At 42.5% G+C, this 19,255-nt stretch overlaps 1 protein-coding gene across 1 annotated transcript in view; it reads left to right on the top strand.

The window, feature by feature from the left end:
• Nucleotides 1–14,084: 14,084 nt before the first annotated feature.
• Nucleotides 14,085–19,255, top strand: part of LOC126919439 (retinal homeobox protein Rx1-like) — a 44,586-nt gene continuing 39,415 nt past the window's right edge. Inside the window, exon 1 of the mRNA XM_050728755.1 lies at nucleotides 14,085–15,157. Within this exon, the coding sequence (XP_050584712.1) occupies nucleotides 14,983–15,157 (175 nt within the window). The 5' untranslated portion in view covers nucleotides 14,085–14,982. The remainder of the gene's footprint in view (nucleotides 15,158–19,255) is intronic.

Below are 19,255 nucleotides of genomic sequence, written 5' to 3'. Positions count from 1 at the left end.
AACCCGATTACGTTCGAATAATGAACCAATCGAATTAAGATTAAATCGCTTTTGAAAATACGTCTGAACGCACCACTAGTTTTAAATCTTATTTCAGCTATTAACGAAATCGGTGCGCTCTGTGTGTCCTCTATAATTTGTAATTAGCTCGCGGAACGTCGTGTTTCGACTTCCTTGGTTCCACTCCGGATCAAATTGAAATTAAAGAAACATTAACGATAAAAGAGATTGTTAAAGTAAGCTAGAAAAATAAAGGAGAGCTCGTTTTAAGCATTTCTCATTTTAAATATTCCGACTTACGAAATTATTAGGAAATAATTTCTATGGATATATCGTGACACACGATTATCACGATCGTGCCGCTGATGTTTCAAACAAATCCGAATATGTAAATACATCTTAATTGTTTCTCTGTATAACAAGAAGAAGAATATACATAAATAGTACTATAAATTTCATATTTTAATTATTTGTTATATAATATTTTCTACTTAATGTCGGTAGAATATACGAAATACGAATTCCTTCGTTTTAGTACACCGTCGAAAGGTTTATACGTGATCGATAATCGACTGTTCGATTACTTCTATGACCTTTGTGAACCGAACATTTCTAATAAATGTTATGTATCTTTATAACCATGATGATCCTGTCTTATCATAGTGTCAATAAAATTTTTACATTCTTCTCATAATAGTAGGTTTATTCACAAAAGATTCTTGCGTGACAAGCATTCAAATATTTTCGTCAATTACTACATACTTGAAACAACACGAGAAAATTGCCCAACAGTCGTCAATGAATAGTACGAGCCAACCCTCGTGAAACGTCTCCGATTACATTCTTTATCCTAATTAGGTTTGCGAGGCTCAGCGCCTCGACCAGCCACCAATTATTGGTAATTGCGTAAAGATGTCACTTGGTAAGCGGATTGTTGGCGGTTTTACAGCATTGTACTCTTCTAAGCCATACCACGAGGCTGACAAAGAGGAAGGGGACCATTGGTTCCCGCTTCTCCCTCGAGCGACACCGACAATGAGGCAACACGCTTCCAAGTTTCTCTCTTGTCGTTCCGTTTCTGTTCGATCTCATTTTTCCATTGACCGAAAGCGCAAGAAACTGTTTTCCTTTCATCCATAAAAAGGGCACGATCGAACAGATCATCGTGTAATAGTATCGATTCCTAGATTCGGCTAGTTCATTCGAGAAGCTCTGATTCTTGTATCGAAACTCGATTTTCCTCTTCTTTTTCTTTTTTTTTTTTTTTTTTTTTTGTTTGTTTGTTACTGCAACAATTCAAATTTATACGGGCAGATTGATTTTATATATTATTAGACATAGCAGAATCGTAAATATAACGATTAATTAAAAATAATTGTAATAATAATTGCATCTTTTTATACGATCAAGTTAGGAAAATGTTTAAGAACCGGATTATTGAGATATTGGAATTCGATAGATTTGGAATTTATAACACTAATTATTTTTCTTACTTGAGAGAATCTTTTATATCGTTTAATTTAACGTTGATCTCACAAGGATGAAAATGTGTAAAGGCGCGTCGTTTTATCATTGAAAATCGCACATTTAGCGATAAATTATCAAACAGCTTTCAATTCACCTCTTACTGCTGTGCTACAGTGACGTTAATTAAGGATCACCCTGTACATTGTACATAATGATTCGACGAAAAAGTTTGATAGAGTTCTAACTGTATACACGAACACCATGAAAGATGTTTGTAAGCAGGTTGCTGCTACAGTGTCGCTTTAATTAAACTCCGGGCTATTACGACTGCTGAATATTTAATAGCTCGTTAGAAAAATAAAGCGAGAAACAGGCTGTAACGAATTCAGTAACTGCTCGCAGTCTCTCTGGATCGCACGAAGCAGCAGGTAATTAGAGGCGACATCTTACACGAGGCGAATCTACGCGGTCAAAAGTATCTTCTAATCCGACTATATAAACTCGATAGTTACGGAAATAATTGCACGTAGGGCACGTTTTCACAGCGAACGACGATAAGCATCGTCCACGGCACAGGTATCAACGGATAACCGGTTCTTTGCACCGCATCGGTCCCGCGTAGAAATTAAATTAGCTTCTCACGGTGAAATTGAAAAATCCCTTAAACCGAGGCAACCTGAGCAAAAGTGGCTGGATGGAGATATGGAAGAAGGGATAAGCAGGAGTGGCAAAAGAAAAAGCAAGAGAGAGAGAGAGAGAGAGAGAGAGAGAAATAAGGAGGAGACAGGGGAACGGCCGGGTAAAAACTCAGCGCACCGCGAAAACTCGTTTAAAGATGAAAGGCCGGCTAACGACTTATTTTCGATAAGGAAAAGTTAAGGCACTTGCCCCTCGCCACCATCGCATCCAACTCCGGTCGAGCCCTCTGCGGCTCGCTCGAAAACGGAGGGGCGAAAACTCGAAGCGTTGCTCGCGGGGGGTAGTTTTCCAGCGACGATGAACGACGTCGATGTGCTTCTTCTTCGTTCGTTTCTTCTCCTCTTCTCGTTCTCTTTCTTCCCCTTCCCCGTCCCCTTCGCCAACGATGCTCTCGCATTCCTCTCGCTCCCGAACACGCAGCAAAAACACAACAGTTGCGCGCAACTCAACTCAATTGCTATGTCAAAACGATGTGAAATGGGATTGATGTAATTTGGTTAGGCGCGCGACCCCCTTCTGCCACGCTGTCTCTGTCTTCGTTGCACCATCGTGCGGCTCGCAACCCCCGCGGTGGTATACCGTTTATAGCGTTGTCGCCGCCACTGTCCTCGTCGTCAGTTCCGTTCTCGCGTGTACCGGGTGTTTTCCCGACAAACGACTCGATTCAAGGCTGATTCTAATGACTTATGAAGTCAAGCCAAATGACCGGAGCTCGCCCTCTTACACGGCCGGCCCTTCGTCACCCCTCACGGGACTTTCGATAACTTTCGAGTTTCACGGCGGGCAAATCGAATAATTTTGTCCCCGGGAACGGGACGACGAGTTCCCGTTTAGCCGGTCTGCCTGTCGTGTATAACTTGTATTATTGTTCGTTTCGTCGTGACAAAGAGGGGAGCACAAAGATGTAAGAGAAAGGCAGAGAAAGAAAGAGAAACGTTGTCGAGCGAAGAAATCGAGAGACAGCACGATTTGATTGTTGCTCGTTACGGAAGCCGGTTCCATTATCTTTCTTTATTATATTTGCAGCGACTAGTCCACCACCCTTGCGCGTACGCGCAGAAACGTTTTCTCGTCGGAGCAATGGTCTCTCCGTTATGACAATGTTGTTAGAAGTGCGACGAAGTGCAGCTTTAAACAGCGCTCTCTGGATTATTAACCGTTAAGATTAAAAAGAATATATAATGTTACTTCCGTTATCATCGTTTTAATCGTCTCGATTATTTGAAAAGAAATTGAAACAAACAAAAAAAAATAAATAAATAAATAAATAAAATAAAATAAAATAAAGAAAAAAATAGAAAGAAGAAAAATGACATAGAAAAGAAAAATGTCCTCCTGGGAAAAGATCAAACTAGTATCGATTTTAACATTTTAAATCGACGTGCAGCCTCGTAAACGAGGGTATTCGCGAAATCGCCCGGTTCGCCGCGGTAAACCTCATTAAATTTCTATTCCGGCTAGCCGGTTCTTGCCTCAATGGCCGATAATAGGTTGCCCCATGGAAAAATGGCGGCGGCTAATTAGCCGCGCGTTGGAACACCGCCGACGAAGAAGCGAAAACCGACAAAAAACACAAAAAGAGTATAGAAAAAAAGAAAAAGGGGGAAAACTAAAGGACGCGTGGAAGAAGAAGGATAATGAAAAGAATGGCGCCATTTAAAATCCAGTATCGCGAACAATTGTCTCGTTAATCGTGCGGCACGAATGAAATTAATTCCGACGGTGTCGAACGCTCGTCGACTAATTAGATTCTACCGGTAAGTATCGAGGCCGAAGTAAACTCGTGGAATAGAGAAACTAATAAGAACCGATTCCAAAGTGTTTCGCAAGTCATGTTCGAGGATAGTTTGATCGGTACAGTTCGAAAGCCGCCTGAAGTGGCGCGTTTAACCGAGTTACGTTATTTCGCATGGCAATCTCGCTGTTCCTGCCGCGGGATTCGCTGAAAGTCGCCTAATTAACTCCGTCGAACGATACAACGTGTGTAAAGCGCGTTTCCATTCGCTCCAATATCTCCGACTATCTAAATCTAAATTTAAAACTTGAAAAATTCGCGAAAATATCGCGTAAACAGCTCTACACTGAGAACCTTGGAAATTTTCGCGCAAGGAAAATTTTCATCGCGAATGTTACTAGCAATTGCGCGTCTAACCGCGATCTAAGCAACAAGTTAGGAAACATACGTGAAATTCGTAGCGTTGCACGGGTTCTCTGCAACAGCATGTTCGGATTGTACAAAATTATAGAATTCGTTATTGTTATCTTCCAGATAAACCATTTTCCTCGAGATAGAGCAACGTTCTCGCTAGGCAATGACCTAGCGATATTTCCCGAGCGTCCTCCATAATTATGTTGAGAAATCAAACGTAAAGATGGAAAACGATCGGTAGCGAATCGGTAGATCCGTTGCTGCGGATTCTGTCGCGGAAAGTCGAGAGAGCGTCGTGGCAACGACGACGTCGACGACGGCGGCACTTTGATCGGTAACCTCGTTTATGGTGACGCTGGACACAGAATGTAGGAAACACCGATAACACCGGTGACGGAAATATCGACTTTTGAGAGCTGCCACGAGCATCCCCTCCCCTTACCGGGGAGGCACATCAGCCCCTGGCGAATCACCCCATCACAGAGCGTTCCTCTCGTTCTCTGGCTCGTGACGAGGACAGCCGGATGAGAAGCTACGGTAGGGAGAAAGATGAATAGATAGACAGGAATGGAAAGAGCGAGAAGCGCGAGGAGAATCGAAAGGAGAGAAGCATTAGGATGAAAAAGGAGAGGGACAGAGAGATAAAGTGAGAAGAGAGGAAACGGCGAAGCGGAGAGAGGACGAGGAGGGACGTACACACGGAGAGAGGATCGACGAGTTCGGGTAAGCGTGGAACGCCGTCGGTTCTGAAACGACGAAGCCTGAGGGAGGGAGAGGGAAGAACCGACCGCCCTGGTGGCGGTTGAAAGAACCAATTTTGTCCTAATAGAAAAATCCCCAGCGCCGAACCCAATTTATAAACCCGCAAACATGGCTGGCGGAGGGCGCTCGTCTCGCCTCGTCTTGCCTCGCCTCGCCTCGCCTCGCCTCGCCTAGCCGCCGCCGAATCCCGGCACACAACGCCAACGAACATCGGATTTATAAAGCCGAGTCAGCCGTGCACCATGTGCCGCAGACGCGTAAATTCCGTTCGCATAAACGACCGAGCCCACCATCGGCGAGCACACGCGTCGCAGCTTTGCGAAGAAGACGACGAGAACGACGACATAGACGAGGATGAGGACGAAAACGATGACGAAGCGAGGAGAAAGGAGGAAAGCGAGGAAAATTGTCTAGTACCCGGCGTCATACGCATCCGTGGATCTTGATCCCAGCAAAAGCAAGCTGGAAGCTGGTGTGCCTGATAAACGAGCCGGATGAACTCCGTTAGCGTGATCTCGTTACTCGGTCTTCGCTCGACTTTCGCGAATTCTGGCTGTCGTTTCACTTCCGGTTTCGTTCGCCAGAATCTTCTATCCGACGCTCGATTACCGTAACGTAATCTTACGTATTCCTTCTGGCTAATTCCGGTTCATCGATACGGATATTGTTACGTCTAATGGATTTTCTGCTCGCGGAAAATATTACTTGCTCTTAATATTCGTCCTTCGAAGAATCGTCAAGATGCTTAAAAAATAGTAAACGATCCGTTCTTACGCGACTAGTTTGTAAAAATTTACTTCGTTTTTTTTTACGTTAAATACATTCTTTGCGTCTTGAAATTTTCTGACGCGTCCTTTTATCTGGTTCAGGCAATAAATATATATTTTGCATGAATGTTTCAAAAAATGTATTACGACCTAGTCTCGTTACGAAACATCATGGATGCGTTATTATGTTATTATATATTGCAACGAAGAAACGCAACAAGTACAAACAAAAATTCTATGCATTTTTGTAACTTTAAATTTCCTATAAATACGATCTACGCATCAAGTATTCTGTCGCTCCGTCAATGACGAATACACTTGTGCTCTGCGGGTAAAAGGTTAAATTCTGCTGAAGCATATGAGGTATGAAGCATAGTTATCCCGTTCGACGATCCAGTAACGATACTCGTTGACAAAAATCCCATTGCAATTATCGCAAGCATGGGATCACGGGTTGGTAACGAGTAATAATGGTCACAGGAAGGAGGCTAGCGATCGAAATGAGCGACGGAGAGTAAGAGAAAGCGGGATAGCGAAGAGAGACTTAGTAAACGGAACACATGGCCCGAAAGGGTACTCTTGTACCAGCTACAAAAGTATCCAACAGAGATAAATACGTCGCAACTTGCATCGTACGCCTCGCGCGTTTCTGCCGTGTATCTTGGCACATATGCACGCAGCAGGAAGCACGTTTGGTCCATCTGCAGCGATCCGATTTTGCGACAAAGCCCGTGTAATCGATTTCAAATTTGATAACGCCTAAAACATCCTACGAGTATGTGTGAGAACGCGGTACCCCTTATCTCGTACGGTTTATCGTTCCTCCTCGATTCATCCGTTCTTCGTAAAATTATTACCCTCGTGCCGCTGCCTGGATCGTTCGAGCTCGAAGAAATCGAAAAGTAATAGCAACGAAAAGGCATAGCGATGTAATTTTGGAGATGAAACGGGTGAGTGATTTAACCTGTTTGTAATAGATTTTATGGATTTGTATCTTTAAAATAATCGGTAGTATAGATATTATGATCTCTTTTTTTTTTTTTTTTTTTTATCAAGCATTCTTCACATTATGTACAGTTTTTTTACAAAATAGACAAAGATAAAAGCATTGTCGATTACAATATAACTCGTCTGTCTATTTTCTTATTCTCAGACTCAACTACGAATAACCGATCTTTCACTTTCAACTTCAATAAAGTTTCTCTTCTAAGTATCAAAGTCATAATTTACGAGTCCTTACCTATACTTTCGATTCAAATGTAACATAAATTTATGGGAACTATAATTTTACCAGGAATCTAAAATTAGATTAGATCAATAAACTTCTAGCGATCCCAAATATTCAACTTTCTTCTCTCTGCATCGTTTTATATTCAACCGAAATAAGAGTTCTATTCCAAGTATTAGCCTTTAACCAAATTTGATACTAATCCGTACGAAGGATCTATATTAGAAATCTCTCGAGTTATTAACTTGGATCAGACCGAAAGATCTAGTTCGAATCCAAGTGTTTCAAACATCGCTTGCAAATATCACGAACGCTATCATCGATTTGCCATTAGTTGCCAGTTTGACACGAGAAACATGTAAGCGATGCACGAAGCGTTCCTCCAAGTGGTCCCCGGTCACGGTTACGCTTTTAATCGCGCGTACAACTGTCTGACCCCGGTTCTCGTCCCTGTAGTTTATTTAACAGCGCCCTGGGCATCGGTAAACACGGGTTAGCGAATTGGCCCCAGGGCGAGACCGAATGATAGTTAACGTACCGCTAAACGCCATTGGAGAGGACCTCGCGTCCCTTCCCAGCCAGAATATACCAAGGTTCGTATATTGCGTGCGCGAGGGGACCGAAATTTAATTTTGTGCTTTTTGTACACGCCAAATCGTTGTCTCTCCCACTTCTCTCCCGGCCGCCGCTTCCCTTTCGCGCGCGCTTACTATCGCCCTGTCTCGCGTGCTCTCTCTCTCTCTCTCTCTCTCTCTCTCTACACGTATATCGCCTTCATCGTGATGAAACGGGTGCGATAACGCAGGCGTCGAAGAGATTTCGTCGCGAATTTACTCGCTTTCCGCGATACCGTTTTTTTTTTTCGAGAGAGAGAGAGAGAGAGAGAGAGAGAGAGAGAGAGAGAGAGAGAGAGAGAGAGGTCGACCGCGAGTATCACATTGGTAAAGGAATGACTTTTCGGTGCATGAACGTTTCTTAAAATGATAATTCCCTCCGCGACGCGATATATATGTAGACGTCGTTGCGATTTCGCGGTATGTATTAAAACAACACTTTACAATTAATAATTATGTTCTAAATCATGCGATGCATGCGTATACGTGTATAATTTTGGCCGTTAGAAATTTGAAAGTGCCGAATCACAGTTTTGTTTCTATTATTTTCCAAAATTGTCATCTTTATAAAGTGAGCATCTACATCTACAGATTGGCGGACGAACAAAAAGTACGTCTGTTTCGTTTGTACCGCTTTGCCAGTCATCTTTACAAACCGTCCGTAGTACAAACATATGTATGTATTAGAGAATGAACATTACGAAATTAATACTTAACATTGGAATATTAATTCTGTCACATCAATAACGAAGGTTCGAGGAAAGATCGATCGAAAGACGACTCGAATGTTCGCTAAAACTGCGACTTGCCCGAGACCTGATCTCAAATCCGAAAACAATTTCGTTTTATTTTACATGTGCGCATCCGCCGAGTCTACGAAATTCTCGCCGTGAAACGCAACGGTATCGTCGCCGACCAGGTGGTTAATTAATTCGCGACGTCTCGACGAGAACGCGTCGACGTCGAGGACGCTAAATCGACGAGTAGAGTCGCGGCTACGACGAGCTAAAGCGAGAACGAACGAGCAAGCGAAAGGAAAACAGCGGCCGGCGAGAACGGGACGCAGCTCAGAGATGGTTGACTTGATGAAATCATGCCGCGAGAATTAAACCGGGGGATACCCGTGGCGTGTGTCGTCGTCGTCGTCGCCGGCGTGTGGAGCAGGAGAACTCGGCTCGAGCTCCAATTGGCGGGAGCAAGACAACGGTAGGAGTTGACTGCAGTGTATACACAGTTAATTAAGCCGGAGTACCACGGAGGATGGTGGAGCGCGGGTGCAGAGAGGCGGCAGAGGGAGAGATCGCTGGAACGGCAGACAGAGAGGTGTGTCGGTGAAGCAAAAGAGAGGGAGAGAGAGAGAGAGAGAGAGTGTGTGTGAGTGAGCAAGGAAACGGAGAAAGAGGAAGAATGACCGAACGAGGTGAAACGGGGCGAACGTACTCCCGCTAATGTGAGCGAGACAGTGACGAACGATTTTGTCCTGTGGGCTGCAAAGGTAATTTGCTCTCTGGATATGCAGTCTCAGTGGTTCTCAAACCGTACGGTGAGTCGACGCGAGATTCCAGGCCGCGCCTCGTCCATCGTTTCTCACTTGGTGATTTCGAAATTTCGTTTGCCCCAACTGCAAGGAGAGTTCCATGGGATGGAGACACTCTTTGCCGATCGACCAGCTTTTCACCGCGATGCTGCACGCCCCTGAGGTAGTTTGGTCTTTACTAGCCGATATTACGTGCGTAAATAAACGGGACTGTTTCGACCGACGATGGCTTTTTCCACCGGCCGGAGCGTTTTTTCCCCACAGCAGCGATTATTGCGCGATTGTCGCGCATTGTCGAAAGAAATTGCGAATGAAATTGCGTTCTCTACCACGGCGGAATTCTTGCAGACGACGGACCGCCGGCTATCGGCGCGGAACGCGAATTAAAAACCAATGTGCCAACACTTTTCGGCATTGTTCAAAATGCACATTGTAGTATATGCGGTGCGCACATAGCACGTACATGCCCGTAATCTTTTCTAACTCGATTTCTATCCAAATTCTTCGAGCTCCGCCCCTCGTCATCCCTAAAAAATGTCGTTCTTTTAATCTCGCGTAGTTCGCGTTAGTCGCACGGCTACGCCACTGGGAGCTGGTCGAACGAACGAATTGAAACCGCCGAAAAAGTCAAAAATGAAACCTAAATTCGTGGCGTTCGCCGCAACGCGACGATTTTCCTTGCCTCGACGATCAATCTGGAAAATAACCGAACAGTGTCCATCGAGTTTTTACCCGACAAACTCTATCTTCCATGGAAAAAAGACAAAAATAGATTATCATATGTTTCGCACCGTCATCGATCTGTTCTAAATTATTCAAATAAATCATCACAATGGAACAAACTATTAAAACTGCTTGTTACAATTTCACGTTCTCTCGCGACACTCTTTTTCCTTGCACTGCCGAATTTTCCAGATTACTCGAAAACTCAGAGTGGCGCACGACGGATTAAGCATTCGAAATCTAAAGATCTTTCGTTGCTTCGACTACCCGCTGAGAGTTTTCCCCAAACCTGTCGCGAAATCCGTCTAACATTCACAAAACCTCTGGAGCGTCGCCACCCGTGGCTACCGTAAACCAAACAAGCTATTCTTTCGCCGATTCGAGCACGGAAAACATGTTTCTGCTACCAGGCTACGATCGCTTTTCGATTCCTTTCATCTCGCCTCTTTGCTTCTCTATTTCGCACCTCGTGATCGTCGTTGCAACAAGCGAGTTACCGAAGCCCTAGAAAATCCGTCCGTGGAAAATTGGAGCGGATCCCAGCGTCGTGCAAACGGTCTCAATGGCCGGCACACCCGAAATTAGACTTATCTCGGTCATCGAGGACCATCACGCAGCTGCTTGGCTATAGGATTCACATCCCCGTGAATAGACCGGCTTAGTTTTTCTTTATTATACTTGCGTTTCGAAGGCTCGCGTCCCGATTTGCAAACAGTCCTCCTTGGTCTATCTAATACACGGTTGCTCTTTTCGGCGACGGAGGTCACGCGCCATTGTCAACCGACGATCGATCCTGATCAACGATCTTTAAGATGCTCTACAATGAAGAGTTTCATTCAGGAAGGTTTTTCATGCACGGGATTTCTAGCCAATTTCCTAGAGATTCGATTTTGTTCCCTTTATTGGAGACTCAATGGGACACTTTGTACAGCATTTTCGATAGTGTACGAAATTCTTTTGCTTGAAAGGGGAGTGAAAATAGTAAGACATTGTGGGCGATTGCAGTTGAGAGCTTGAGTAATGCGATGAATTATTCGTGGTATTTTTATTCGTAATTTTCAAGCGAGCGATTCGTAGCTTGAAAATTTCTGCTGTGACAACTTTCTTAAAATCCGCTGTTATTTATACCATTCCTTTGAAGTAAATGGATCATTCGGATTAGCAGTAACTAGAAGTTACAAGTGATATAAATTCCGGTTCTATGATCTTCAAATATACAAACTGTTTGTTCGCACATTTTGGAAGAAAATCATTTTCATCTTTATATTAACCTTATTGTATATAAATAATTAAAATTACTATTTGCTAAAACAATCGGGAAAGAAAGTCTGCACGAAAGCAGACTCGTATATTTTCTTCCATGGTAAAATGCCTGAAAATTAGCCGAATTAGAGAGGGTTCTCGCTTATCTAGCAAAGTTGGGATCGGTATCAGCTGCTGCCAATACGTCAAACAGGTTAAAACGTTTAACCATCGCGGATGCTACCTGAGTTTTTCCGAACAACGAGAGTAATCTTTCGGAGGAACGGCGTTTGGGATCCCTTGGGCGTTCTGTTCGAGGATCAACGTTCAGGAAATTAGCTAAAACTGGAGCTAAGTGCTGCAGCTCGAACCGGGCCAGCCACGAAATAAACGCGTCGATCTCGTAACGTAGCCCGGCTCCCTCGGGCAGATATTTATCGCGGTAAGTGGGATCCGGTTAAATGCAACTTGTGATCTGATTTCTACAGAACCTAAAAGCACTTTCCTCTTCCTCGTGCCGGGTTTAGCTAGATTCGTGACCGAGATTGCCGGCGTGGAAAACGGCGTCGCTCGTTAATGCGCGTAAACGCCGTACACGACAACGCACAGGCACGTGGGAACCACGTACAAAAGATCTCGAGAGGATCGATATAGATTTACGTACGTATCCATTGTATACGTCGATTATTCGTGTACGTTATTAAATATCTATTTCACGATGTCACAATGTTGTTTTCATACAAAAGAGCGATGAATGGAGTTGAACGAAATTTTGAAACGATTTTAATGGTTTATAGAATTCTATTTTATAATTGTGTTATTTTATTGTTGTTATATCGTATCTACATATTTAATATATATCTATATATTAAGCTGTTAATCGGATCATCTCTGGACTAGAGGCTTCTGTAATAACATAATTGGAAATCAATAAAGGAAAATTAATTTCAGTTGGATTAATTGTAATCTTTATACGTGTAAATATCATCTGATTCTGTTGTAAATGAAACAGCAACGGAAGAATAAGGGATCGATAAAGAAGCTATTATATCCAATAAATAGGTTTTTTCCATGTTAATTTTTGATTTTAAGATTAATTTTTGTGGAACATTAAAAATCGATCTATCATTATATTTCTAATTACGGTTTCATAAATCATATCTCTTCCTATTCTCTCGCGCGATTGAATATCACAATGCAGAGCAATAGCGGACGAAAAAGGAAATCAATTTAATAGCTTCTTGTTTTATGAATTTCATTTTGTCCGTAAATTGATATCAAATTTGTATCATGTGTGAGGCCAACTATGAATTTCGAGCTCACGTATCATTAACCATCCGCATGTACATATCTTTCATCAGAAATCATAGAAACCGCAGGTAAATTTCACGTTTCACCCCAAAATTAGAGTCGTAAACGATACCGGCCGCGTATCGATTCATTTCGAAGTCCAATTATTTGTAACATAGAACGTTTAGATGTCCATGATGTGAAACGTTGACGCATTATTTCGCAGGACAATTATAATCGGGACGCGTGGACCAGAGGGTCGGAGGGGCGGGATTTTCTATAACGGAAGGGCCGTGAATCGACGCGAAACGTATAATTTGCCTCGATTTTCGACGGATCGATTTTGAGCAGCTACTGTTTCGCTACAGGCGGATATCTTTTGTGCCGCGGTTTTGTGGGCGTACACTTCCCCCTGGGCTAAAACGCCAAATGGTAACGACGATACGCGGAATCGAATGCGGAATGGGAAACGGGGATTTGTTTTGTGCGCGCCGGTTTTCGGTGCGCGAACGATGAAAAAGAGAAACAATCTACGCGTTGTCCTAAACGACCGAAAATAATCGTCCACGAAACCTTGTCCATTTATCACGAAGCTAATTGCGAAAATTCGGCGAAAAGAAATCTTCTCTTCTAAGGAAATCTCCTCTTTTTCTTTTAAATTTTATCTTCCCTTTTCATATGTACGATATTTACACTGGCCAGTCCAGTCAATTACGAAATGAAATCTGAAATGAAGCGAAATAGAAATCTTTAATCTCTGTTTATCGTACTGGCTGTAACTAAAAGACAAGGAATGAGAGAAACGTTCTCTGTCAATGAAAAAGTTCTGTGACTCTAGTGGCGAAAGAACAACGATATTATCCAACAACGGAGACAGAATAGGATCGAAACGAAGTAATTATCGCGTTGAAATGTTATCGTCCGTCTACTGGCCGCGGCTCTTCGGTAGGCGATAGAGACAGAGAAGAGTTAAACGGCTTAACTTGGGCGTTTTGGGCAAAAATCGCGGCGTCTGGTGCACGCGTAATGCGCGCGTAACACGGTAAGGTAGCGCGCGCGCCAAGTCGGCCCGAACGTTTCAAGCATCCAGAAGCGTAGGAGGTTTGGCGTAAGCGGTAAGCTTTACCTCATTTCTGGCAATTACAGGGGATGCCAGAATCCGCCGCAAGAATCAAGCCACACCGGTTTCGCGTGTGCACACGTACGTGTGCACGTGAACGTGTGCGCGTTGCGTCGGTTCACGCGAGCCACCCCACTGTGTCGCGCGTGTGCACGCTCAACCGCTCCGTGTATCCATCCCTCGAGTCGGCACACACTCGAACAAGCCGTGTACACGTACGCGAGGGTCGAATCGGTGGATGTACGGTGTCACAGAAGCCCGATTCGAGTCCACCTCTTCTACCCCTGCGAATTATCCCCACCTAGCCACCGTAAGGGAGAGGGTGAAGCGGTTTGCAGTGGCGTTTGAGCACCACTGTCTCGCCATGTTCTCGGATCCAAGGCCCGATTGGCTCGAAATCCCACGAACGGAGAAGCGGATTCGCCGAGCCAAGCCACGCCTCGAACGCCAACTCTTGGACCACCTCTTTCCAGCGAGCGTCTTGGTGCGAGTAGTTGTGTGCAGCTACAACAAAGGCCACCCCGCTGTTCGACCAACCGACTAGTCCTCGTTGGCACGACGCACGCTCAACAACTTCGACTTTAGCCGGGGCGACAATTTTATTTCACCTTTAGCCCGCCGCCGCTGCCTCCACGAGTCATCCAACACGCTGCATCGACGTTGCTGGAATCTCTCGTTTGGCCAGCTTCGAATTTTACTCGATGATCCGGAAAGTTGATAGCATGGGAAGAATTTGAAGCGGTTAGATCGGATTTTATTGGACCGAGGTCGTCGAAGATATACAGCAGAAAGAAAGAATCTGTCGATGTCACGAGTATCCTTAGAGGTACTTTGCGTAAATAATGTTCATGGGAATTCTATTACTGAGATAGTTGGACTCGATCGTCTGATAGAATAAGAAGAGAACTATTGCTCATCGTAGAGTGACAAAGAAACTGAGAAGTAGATATCGTATAAAACTTAAGTTAGTGTTGTGGTGCGACAAGGATCAATCATGAGATGTGTCCCCGATCAATGGTACTGTTGTCAGAATTATGTGTATCTCCGTGTAGATATTATAATCCATTGAATAAGTAGACAAACTTTATTCGTCGAGCTTTGTGTATAAGAATAGTTAAGGTGATGTTCCAATAGCAAGTTAGGAATCCAAGTGTATCCAAGGACATCTTGCAATAAGAAGAAACAAGACAATCGCTCGATGGAGTATTCCATTTCACAAGATGTATTTTGAAATTGAATTCACGTGTTCCGGAGAATCATTTCGTGTCTCGATTAAGCAGTAGTGTGTTTACGAAGGTTCGCCATCCGAAAGGTTCGTTTCCTCCGAAACGACGAGCAAATCAAACGCTAGTCTGATCCAGGATCGTACTTTGGATTTTGCACGATGGACTCGCAGCAGCTCGTCGATACTGCATCTCAGAACAGCCAGGACATCGTCCTACCGAAACCAGCAAGCAGTACACCTAGGCACAGCATCGATGCGATCCTTGGACTGGCGAACAACAAAAGGACTCATCAGGAAATGGAGGATAACGCTCGCGACGCACAAGAAAACACAGGTAACGTTCGTTCTTACGTTTCGTCTTGATGCCTAATTTATTTCAGTTAAGAGGAATAACGAAGAAATTCATCGTAGCAACGAAGAACCGTGGTTCGTTTAACACCTATCGTTTGGTTACACTTTGATGCGCTTTTGTCGGAATATTTTTCAACGAATTTTGGAAAATCCGACGAAACAGAAATTGGAGAATTTAATCGAGGAATGCATTTAACTGGAGTGACTGAATTTTTCATTTTGGACTCGAATGCGATTTAAATTTAAATTTCGAAATTTTTCCTATCGTTCTTAACACTATAATCTAAGTTTTAAAATTACCTTAATTAAAACTATACTGCGTTGTAACGAAAGATCCATTGTCAATTTATCTCATACCAACGGAATAACCTCTTCGAACGAACAGCGAAATATGTGCGTATCAAAACTTTCGATAGATCGAACATACATGGTTAACATATTGCACATTAGAATTATTACAAGTTAACTGCTCGACGAGATATATAATTAATAGAAACGTGGCACGTTCCATCCGTCGGATTGGTATACTGACGAACCACCGGGTCTCGAGCGTTTCTCTCGTTGCCTCGATATCTCGGATCTAGTACGCTGAATCCCAAATCCCAAAACGGCTCGAGTTACCCTTGGAGACTTATTAATAAAGCAGCTTCGATCAATCATTTCATCCAATTACTGGTTTCACGGTTAGCCTGCACTCGACTCGAGAATTTGATTTAATCGTAAACGTCAACGAGCAACCATCTAGCGAAGTATCTCCGTTTTTAGTAACTTCTCGTGATATTTTCTGCCCGTATAGGATTTCGAAATAAATTGATCAAATAATATGAAAATGGTTGGGAAACTATTAAATGGAAATTAAGCGTACGAAATGTTATTTTATTATATATTATTATTATCTTTTTAATTTCTTTAGGAGAAATGTATTTAGCGCAATTAAGGTACGATACACTAGTTGCTTCGATACGTCTGTCACGATTAGCGTAACAAATAAATTGCCGTTCCGCGTGCGTGACAATATTCTTCCGATCAGCCTAGTTAATGATACCGTTTGGTTAGGCAAATTGCAACGACGTTCGCTATAATTTTCTCTTGAAAAACCTTAATGCGCCTTACCTTGCTCGTAACGTTAATGATTGTAATGCGTTAATGGGATCAACTAGTTTCATTGACGTTAGGAAACAGGGAATATAATTGTTTTACATCGAGATTGTTTATTACATCTAATTACCTCTTACATCTTGTTACGTCCAATCTATCTATATAATTAGATTTTCGAACAAGATTTCTTTGGAATTATGAGATCGTTCGATCGTTTAACGTCTGCGCGATTTTACATCTGAATCCGATAATATTATTCGGAACTTCTCAAACAGAATACCTACTCTAACGCACCACGTCAGCTTCAGTCAAAATATATTCAACAAATTTAATTCACCATTTGATACAAATCCTATCACGTTGATCTTGTACGGAATTCTTAATGCTTTTACGTAAAACTAAGAAGAAATTAATCGGTTACATAAATGTTTTCTTCCTTTCTAAAATACAAGTATTAATCTCACCAGCTGGTACAGTTATGGTACAATTATTCACTGATAGAAAAAAGGTATTCTGTGGATTTTATTTAACGCATTACAGTAGTTATTGGAAACTAGGAATGTTCAATTATTATCGACATTACGTATGAACGCAATTCCTTTTGCATTATTTTATATTTTTGGAAGAAGAATTCTATGAAGATGATAGAAAAATATTAAAATAATTGACGATGATAAAAGTATCGAGGCAGAATGCAATAGGCCTATGTTGAAAAATTACAGAGTCTTTGAAAATTTAATTTTTGTTCCATTAACATAAACGAATAAACGCTCGTAAACACATAAAAAATATAATTGTCATTTTATGTCTTTTAGTAAATTAATATTTGATAAAAATATTATTATCATAATTGTACCTTTTATTTTTTTTATAACGCACCAATATAAATAATTAGATACTGTAGTTTGTCGAATTTTATTAGCTTCATTCCCTTTAACAATTACAATTCTACTATAATATATTCAACCATCGATGCGCGATAACCTCTCAAATTAGCATCGTACGGATCACCCATCTCAATTCTTTCGCGAATTCGGAAGTGAACGAATGAATTCGCGGTGGATGGAACGGGCAACGTTAGCTTATAATTGAAAAATCGTTAGTATCGCTAGGATCTGGTTGCTGGTGGTAGCGGTATGGTACTGGTGCACGCGGCTAATTACGTCCGGGTCGGCTGTATCGGCCAGTCGGAACGTATATCCGATAATTCCAATTTCGAGAACGAACGGTCGTCCTTCTTGATCGTCGTCGATTGTCGTCGCGAAAACGCTCTAGCCACCGACTGTCCTTTATAATGTCACTCTGTATCGGCTGCACGCGGTTCGAAAGCTATCGACGCAACACTCTCGCCTGGAAGGGTCAAAATCGACAAAACAATTTCGTACAGGCACTGGTGTGTTCCTTTTTTACCCCTTTTTTCCCCCGTTGCGTCATCGAAAGCCACCGTTAACGAAAAAATTACGGGCTCGAAGAGCAAGAGAGAGAAAGAGTATCGATCGATGATACATGGTACGGCACGAAAATCGAGGGGAATTAAACCTGCGATCCTCGAATATTTACATTTTAATTTTGGTCTCATTTTACAGGACGCAGAATATTTTTTTAATACTTTAATATAAAATTGCAACAAGAAATCACATGCATACTAATGACAATGTTTTCATGTTTTGCTTAAAATTGAGATATCTTTTAACGTTGGAAAAATACAATTAGTAAAATACAGTAACAGATCGACAGAAGGTGATAGCAGGCTTCCGGTTTGTGATTCGATATTCAGTTTGTTGCATCGCTGAGCTTTGTGTAATCTCATTGGTCGCGAATGGATTACCGTAATCGATAACCGAAACGCTTTTACATAATGTACTTGTCGTTTGTCACCGACACAGCGTAGATCGGTTCGTTGTAACAGGCTCTCCTTGTAGATGATCGGACAGATCGATCCTCGAAGGACCACGGGAAGAAAGAAAGTCATCGTGGAATGACTCTCTGATTTATTTGGCTCGCGTTTTTGGCCCCCTGCCCGTAGTCCCTTTTTGCACCGATTAATGCGCCCCGATAGCGAGATCGCTTCGAGTTGTCCGTCAGTCGCTGGCGTTTGGTAGCAACTAAGTAGCGTTCGATTTATCTTTATTTGATCGTATGTTAAGTTCGATCGGCGCGAGGAGAGACTGGCAAAGGATGGAACGTCGTCGAATTCGAAATCAAAGTTGAATCGAAGAGTATCGAATTCGAGATTGGAAGACGTCTTTATGGAGGATAATCGATTGAACGTTCGAATGGTGGATGTACGTATTAATGACAGTATGAAAGAAACGCGGAGAAAGTCTAATAAATAAGAATGGAACTTTATTTTCACGTAACATTATTCTATTTTGGTGGAAATCTAGTCAGTATGTGAATATGTATGAAATACCGCGAACAATTCCTTATGTAAATGATAAAGGTCGCAGAAGAATATGTACAACTGTAGGTAATTCCTTTCACAAAAGTTAATAATGATGAAGTCATTTTCGGTTTCACGCTTTTCATTCGAAAAGACTAGATAGGAAGAATTAAAAACAAAAGAAGGAAAAAGAAGACAAACGGGTAGAAAGAACGGAGGCTGCTTAGCCAGAGTCTTGTTCCGCTAATCGAATTATCATTAATTATGATACTGTATGCGAGAAAGAAAAAAAGAGGTAAAAGACAAGATCAGCCTCCGCTAATAAGTACGACAGAGGGATGGAAGCGGAACGAGGATAGAGAATGACCGAAAAAAAGAGATAGATGGAAGCGGCTTTAAGTCAGTCGCTTCTTAAGAGCTGAATTGACGTGTCTACTAATGGATCGCGCCTGCCCCATCTACTTTCTTCTTCAGCCTCTTTTTCGTTATTCTTCTTCCTTCTACCTTATCTGCTTCTTCTTCTTCTTCTTCTTCTTCTTCTTCTTCTTCTCCTTCTTCATCGACTTCGTTTTCTTCTTCCTCTTCTTCGTGTATCGCCAC

This window comes from Bombus affinis, chromosome 8 (assembly GCF_024516045.1).
Source record: "Bombus affinis isolate iyBomAffi1 chromosome 8, iyBomAffi1.2, whole genome shotgun sequence".
Classification (NCBI taxonomy): domain Eukaryota; kingdom Metazoa; phylum Arthropoda; class Insecta; order Hymenoptera; family Apidae; genus Bombus; species Bombus affinis.
Note: the sequence above shows the minus strand (reverse complement) of the source record. Positions and strands in the feature narration are given on the sequence as shown.